The 7535-nt window shown below is 45.5% G+C and overlaps 1 protein-coding gene across 2 annotated transcripts; it reads right to left on the bottom strand.

The window, feature by feature from the left end:
* Positions 1–2056: 2056 nt before the first annotated feature.
* ARL4A (ADP ribosylation factor like GTPase 4A) lies at positions 2057–5335 on the bottom strand. Of its 2 annotated transcripts, none has more exons than XM_062508102.1 (2): positions 5206–5335; positions 2057–4598 (listed from the first exon to the last, which is right to left on the bottom strand). In XM_062508102.1, the coding sequence occupies exon 2, from the start codon at positions 4530–4532 to the stop codon at positions 3930–3932; it is 603 nt and encodes a 200-aa protein (XP_062364086.1). In that variant the 5' UTR covers positions 4533–4598; positions 5206–5335; the 3' UTR covers positions 2057–3929. The 2 variants fall into 2 exon arrangements, with proteins under 2 accessions (XP_062364086.1, XP_062364078.1); XM_062508094.1 differs by lacking the exon at positions 5206–5335 and adding an exon at positions 4829–5049.
* Between the last annotated feature and the right edge of the window lie 2200 nt (positions 5336–7535).

The raw sequence follows: 7535 nt of genomic DNA, 5'->3' as shown, positions 1-7535 counted from the left end.
TGCCTTCGCCCAGACCTGTTGATGTCCAGAAGGGCTTAGCTGGCCCCCAGCTGACTGCTTCCAGCTCCTTGCTGGTCTGTGACCACGAAGTCCTGGGCAATGAACTCCTGCAGGACCAGAGTGCTATGTCAAAGGCTACAGAAGCACCCAAGTCAGGCTGGGAAGCAGGGACTGGCTGTGAGCATTGCTTTCCACACAAAAGATCAATTGTCTCACTAAAACATGAAAATTTGAAGGCAAAATGTTTCACTTTGTCAGATATAAATGCACATTCAGTGCAATGCAACTTAAAAGTGATGGGAGAACCTGAAGGAGCCTCATCATCCTGCAGTATTTTTCCCAGCTGAATCAGTCCGATGCTAACACACAGCTATGCAGCTAGAAAACAGACCAGAACCTGAAGCCTGGCTGACTGATTGCATGTGCATAAATAGCTGAGGCAATGCTATGCAAACTTTTGTAAACTAAAACAAGTGATAAGGTGACAAGGCCTTGTAGTCTGTTCAATAGCACTAATTCAGATGCAATTCCTTACTTCCTTAAAGAAGCAGGTTAAGACAGTCACCTGAAATCTTGAAGAACACATCATTCACGAGTAGCCCCTTCACTTTAGCAAAAAATATTTTCAGTTTAAGATTTGTAACTCCAGCATTGTAACAAAATGACACCTGGTTACTCAGCTACCCTAAAGATTTTCTTACACATACCAATATTTAGGGTAGAACTGACAATTCATCACATGGAAAAAAGTGATCCACATAAGGCAGGACTGTGCTAGCAGGAACTCAGAGTTCAGATACTGAATGCTCTCCTGCAACCTTATTTTGTTTGTAGTTGGAAGACTTTGTCATAGTAATACAAAAGACAGTTTCAGAGGTACAGCTATATTTGTATACTGTACTCTCAGAACTGCCACTGTAAAATTCAGCAAAACAGTTCTAGTACAGATAGACTTCTTGAATATAAAATTCATCCCCTAGAGTCTTCTACTTCCAAGTCAGTATTAACAAAATAAGAACGATGACATTTTAGAAACAGTACTTTCCACCTTCTCTCACTTTTTCCTCCAGAGTGCTAGAGTACAGATCTGTCAAGACTTTGTAATAAAAATACTGCTGTTTTTATGCATAGAAGAGTTTAGGGAGACTGCCACCAGATAAAACACTAGCATGCTTAATATGCAGAACAAAACACAGTTGTTTTTTTCCAAGCAGTCTGCCTTTTCATCTATTCCCAACAGAAGCCTAATGAGTACAGAAAATGAAGCAATTAGTATTTGGTAACAGTTTGTTTACCAGCTACAAAGAGTCAGCCTGCCATCTCACCTTCCTTACTTTAGGAATATAGTGCATCTAATAGGAAGGAAAATATTAGCCAGATGATAACAGTTATGCGCCAAATTCATAGGACTCAGCAACACTAATACAGCTTTCTCCTCAGGACTAAGAGTAACCTACATTTTGATGTGCCATCACTTAAACAAAAATGAAAATATCTGGGTTTTGAGAGAGGATTTGGCATTCTTGTTCAAACTTAAGCCATTTGCAGTTGCAGGCTAAATAAACTTTCTTGTCTATGCATGGGTCCTGAAACTAATTAGAAGCTTGCCATATGAACACATTATACTTGTTGCTGTAACATCCCAGCAGAAAACTCATCTAAGGCTTAACTGCAGATGAATTCCTCAGACAGCTTCAGATACACAAGGCTAAAGACACTAAATCAAATACCACCTGATGGGATATATGTCCAACATCGCCTATTAAGTGTTGCACATAACACAAAATAGGCTCAGATATACACAAGATGCTTCAAATTATGCAAGAGCCATCACTTAGGAAAAGAGTCATGGCAGCAGGTATTTTTTCTGTGAATATAAAGACATACCATTGATACAAAGTTTTCAATGAGATACGTGCAATTTCTAACACAGTGACATTTATAAGGCTCACCATATTTTAAGACCCTGGTTATTCAACAGAAATACTGATTTGAGTAACAGCAGAACTACATAAGAATGTATCACTGCAGCACAAGAAGTCAGACACCTTCTCTCTGCAGGCTTATTTTCAATTGTTTATTGAGGTTTAAGAAGTCATCCACATTTCTATAAATATAGACATTACTTGAGTAAGTGACTTACAATGTCACCAGTGCAGGTACATATATAACCAACATACAAAAGCTCCACTGGAAGCTACTTCAGTTTATTCAAAAAGGACCAAGATGTTATTAAAAAAAAAAAAAAACAAACAGCTGTCACTTTCAGTTATTGAAGACACTAAAGTGCATTTTTGGTTACCTCCTGGTCGAACAGCTGCTGGTTAAAAAGTTTGATTTTTTTTTTTTTCCAACGTCGCTAAATTACATCGATTGACATTCAGGTTTGTAGCTGTCATCCTCCTGATACATGGCAGCAGATTAGAAAAATGCAGGTAAGAAAAAGAACTTTGCTGGTTGAGAGGAGGAAATTGATTTTGCTATTTTTAACTTTTGATTTTAAAATCTGGTATTTCCAACAAAAGTTTAATGATAAACTAACATTCTGATGGATTTCTACAGCACCACTGAAGTTAGTCTTAAAAATCCAGGCTCTGCTTTAGCCCTTTTAATTGCTAACCAATAAAGAGTCACTTGAAGCTCTGTACCAGTAAGAAAAACTACCCTCCCTTTTCTGTCAAGCACTATCCTGCCCAGTTAACACTGTTTGCACACTCTGTAAACAAGAACAGCTTAAAGCATAATTAAAGCAGAACACAGGCCCATCTTGAAAATCTTCTTCCCCCTCTCCCTCCCGCCCCCGTCCCCGGTAGTGTCTAATGTTTTGAGTGTATAAAGCATTATTACATTCCTAACCACAAAATACTGTAAGAGTCACAACAAAAAAGCATACGTTGAAAGTGACATAGCAATACCACTTTAATAAAATGGGGTATTTTGGGGAAATACAAGATGTGCTCTGCTAATTTTAACTTCATCTTTACTTCATTATATGTATGTTATATTGCCAGGAAAGTCACCAATAGGACAAAGAATGCTGCATTGGTTAGAACCACAGCAGCCATAGTTGTTCTTTATAGTTCCTTTACTGCAATTCATTGATTTTTGATACTAGGAGGACATAATACTCACCATTCAGAAATAAACGACTAATTTTGAGTAACAGTTTAAACCTGATTAGCACTGTATAATGATGAATGGCTACATCTAAAAAATAAAAACCTTACATACCAAAAAACATGCTATATGTTGGGAAAACACTTTTTCATGCTCCATCGTGTTGTTTACAGTTTTTTTACTTGTCAAAGTCTTTCTTTCACCAGTTGAAGAATCCACAGTAATTAAAATTTCAAGTGTTTGAACTGAACATGAGTCAATTTCAGAAAGTGCCAAATTAAAAACAAAAGCCTACACATGTAGCAAAGCTTTCATAGAAATCCTTAAACAAGGTAAAAAACCAGCCTCAAAGAAATTATGGGTTACTAGCTTCATACATGTTTTTAAAGCTGTATAATGTTCACCTAAGCACTCCACTTATGAGCATCAGAAATTTAAAAACACAGAACACCTTCAACGCAAATTGCTTGCAGGGGCACCCTCAAACATATGAGTACAACACTAAGCAGAAAACCCTCATTTTATTTGGCTATTTAGACATCCATGTCACATATACCCACCCATCCATTTCCTGATAGCATTACATCACCTATTAGGGCTTCTGAAATAATACAGAGCCAAAAAACTCAGACTAGTTAAAAAAAAAAAATCCACAACTGCACAGCCTTCCCGCACACAGCAAGATTGTGCAACTGATTGTTTAATGTAACTAAGCTTAACGGCATCCAAACAGGCAGGCCTGGGTTTGGAAGCTGTCTTACGTCAAATTTTGACCATGTAACTACTCTAAAATAGAAAGGTCAAAAAAGAACTCATCTCTTCTTTTTCTGCTGCCTCAACATTTTCCTTCGCTTAATTATCATATCATGTAGTTTCTCCAGTCCCTCTTTAAGTCCGTCTCCAATGATTGCACAGGTAGGCTGCAAATGCCAGGGTGTTGAAGAACTCAGCTCACTCATCGCTAACATTTTCTCGATTTCAGAAAGGGAGAGAGAGTTCCTCAGGTCCTGCTTGTTAGCAATGATAAGGACAGGCACTCCTTGATTCTCAGATATCCTAGTAATCTTGTGAAGTTCTGTTTTGGCCTCCTCCATCCTCTCAACGTCGACGGAGTCCACCACAAACACGATGCCATCGGTGCACCTTGTGTACGACTTCCACAGCGGCCTCAGCTTCTCCTGGCCGCCCACATCCCAGAAGTGGAAAGTGACCGTCTTCGAGTTGCCCAGCGTCACTTTGATTTTCTCCGTATTAAATCCTTTAGTGGGGACAGTGTTGACGAACTCATTGAACTGCAGTCTGTAGAGCACCGTCGTCTTCCCAGCGCAGTCGAGCCCCAGGATGACGATGTGAAAGCTCTGGAAGGAAGGCAGGCTGGAGAGGATCGGCGTCTGGTCCGAGAGTCCATTCCCCATTGCCAGAAGGGAAGGTGACAGCAGGCTGCCACGAGCAGAGGCGGCTCCCGCGGCTGCGCTCGGATCCTGCCAACGACACAAGCGGCGTTACCGCCCGCTCCGCCGGCACCGGGGCTGCGCGGCCGCAACGAGCCCGCCACGGCGCCGCCGCCCCGACTGCGGGGGCGACCGCGGGCAGCGCGACGCGGAACGCCACACGTCCCCCGCCCCGCCCGCCCGGCGGCCGCGGCCGCTCCCGGCACTGCGGCTCGCCCGGCACCTGCGCCCCGCCGCCCCTCGCCGCACCCCGAGCCTACCGCTGGTCCCTCAGCGCGGGGAGGCGCGAACTGCCCGCGACCCCATGCCCACTCGCCGCCGCTGCTGCTCCCGCTGCCGCTACTGCTGCTCCCGCTGCCGCCGCTGCTGCTATTACTACTACTGCTACTGCTGCTGCTACTACTGCTGCTGCTACTGCTGCTGCTGCCGCCGCGGCTCCCGGCTCTAGCGCCACCGCCCGCGCGACTCTCCCCTGCATCTGGTGGTGGGGGCGCCTCCCAGCGCGCGCCTAGCCCCGCGCGCCCCGCCCCGCGCTCTCCCATTGGCCTCGCTCGCGTGGCGGGCGGGGAGCGAGGCGCGCTCCGCCTGCGCCCATTGGCCTGCGGTGCCGGCCACTCACGGAGAACCCGAGTCGTACCGTCCGCAGCCGAACGCTTCGGGCCGAGCGCGGCCGGGGGAAGGGGCCGCTCCCAGCCCACGCCCAAGCCCTGCCTTGAACGGCTCCCGCTCCTCCTCCTCTCCCGGGAGGCGGAGCCGCTGCCTCACGGGGGCCGCTCGGGGGAAGCCAGCGCGGCCGCGCCCTCCGCCTGAGGCAGCGCCCCGCCCTTTCTCGGGAGAGCGGGCTCTTATTGGGCGCGGGTGCTGTCACTCCATCATGGCCCCGCCCGACCTGGGTCTGGCTCTTCGCTGCCCCGCCCCCTCTCCGGGATAGCGTGCGCTCATTGGACGGGGGCGCTGTCACTCTAGCGCGCCGCCTGAGGGCCCCGGGCGGTACCGCCTCGCGCACCTGCACTGCTGCCGGGAGCGCGCGGCACGGTCGGCGCGGGAGCGGCGCCGTGCGCGCGCCGGCCTGCACCGCTGAGGGCCCCGGGCGCGCCCTCGGCACGGACGGTCTCGGGGGTGCTTCGTAAATAAAAGCGCCCAGGGCTCGGCTCTGTGCTCTTACCGTACCTCTTGTATCCGCCCTTGACCTGTCCCGGCGACACCGGAGACACAGACCGGGAGGGGCCGGGAATAACGTAGTGGATGACACCGTTCTGCTGGGCGCCTGGCGCGCAGGGATGGCAGCAGTGCTCGGGTCTGAGTGAACACGCCGTGGCACCTGGCTAGGTTGCAAGAAAGGTTTCCCACAGCACAGAGATATGTTAAGTAATCCTGCATTTTCATATCTCAGCTGATTTGAGCAGTGAAGTGTTTACCAGAACTAATTACGAGTGTCTGATAACACATTTACTACATTTCCTGCTTCCACTGCATACAGGTGTTAGAGGAGGCCTGCAGGAGTATCTGTCTCAGCTCTTCTTGCTGTCGTGCCATGGTTGTGTACCTTCCCACTGCTCTTCTCAGTGCCCACCTTTGCGGCTGCGGTTTACAGAGCTGTGGCAGTGCAGATGGGTACTGCTGCCTGTGCAGGAGGTACCCCGGACCATTGCAAAGTGGCACACAGAAGGATCAGAGCACAGCGTGCTACAAAAATCTTCATCTATAGCCCTTAGATAAAATTCAATAAATCTCACTTTATGATAAAAGCATATATTTAACTGTTAGCTAAAGCTGTTGTGCAACTCTAGTCTACCAGTTCAAGTGTATGTTTTTCTGTACTCAGTATCACAATCACAGAATCATAGAATGGTTTGGGCTAGAAGGGGCTTTAAAGATCATCTAGTTGCAACTCCACTGCCATAGGCAGGGACACATTTCATTAGACCCGGTGGCTCAGAGCTCCATCCACCCTGGCCTTGAACACTTCCAGGGATGGGGATCCGCAGCTTCTCTGGGCAACCACCCAAATCTTTGACCAGCTGGGCTTTAGTGAAAGTGGAATGGTATTTTCAATATTAGTCATGCTTTTTTGTCTAGAGGACTTTAAGTCTTGATGTGACTCCTGAAAAGGGATAATTCACAACAATATTCAGACAATCATATTTCTTTTTTTTCCCCTTTGAAAGCATTGTAATCCATATTTTAAATCACAGAATTTTATGTAAAAGAGAAGTAAGTAATTTAATAGTAAAGGGACATATAATAGCAAAAAAAAAAATCTTCTGTGTGCAGTAGACAATGTTTCATGTTATTTAGGTATTAAGACACCCATTCTAGTTCTACTAAAAATAGCAAAATTCTAAATTGCTTACATCTGAGATTAATATTTCACTGCTTTAATCTTTGTTAGTTATTTACAACCTGATCTTGCAACTGATTCTCTTTGGAGGAAGTGGCCTGTTGGTATAGGAAGGTGATTTTACATCCATGGAAAGGAGGGGTAAGTTACTACCCCTAAGGCCAGCTTGTAAGGCTTCTGATTTGGCAGTATTTTACAATACTTTTGCATAACATAAAGAACTGCATAGCATACATCTATAGTATGTAAAAGCAGAAAAAGCATCTATAGTGACAGGAAAAGTGGGCCTTAATTATGCAACGGATGGTTTCCAGTAATTGAAAATGGGAGGAAACCAGCTAGAAATACCCTGTTAAGGAATATTACTGCAGATAATAGATTTATTCATAAAGCTTGACAAGCTGAAATAAATCAAATTGACCTTTATCTCCACCTACAAAATTAACTATCCCCTATTTTTAATGGAAAAATAAACCTATTAGATATTATGGTCTACTAAACCTTCATGTCTGATTGTTACCAAGGTCTGTTCAAACTTTAACACAGCTTCCCAATAATACATTGCACAGTTAATTCCATGACAATGGATATTGGCTAGATCCTACACTCACGGAAAGTATTTTGAT

Source organism: Cinclus cinclus, chromosome 1 (assembly GCF_963662255.1).
Source record: "Cinclus cinclus chromosome 1, bCinCin1.1, whole genome shotgun sequence".
In the NCBI taxonomy this organism is placed as follows: domain Eukaryota; kingdom Metazoa; phylum Chordata; class Aves; order Passeriformes; family Cinclidae; genus Cinclus; species Cinclus cinclus.
The sequence above is the reverse complement of the archived record's forward strand: the minus strand, read 5'-3'. Positions and strand labels throughout refer to the sequence as shown.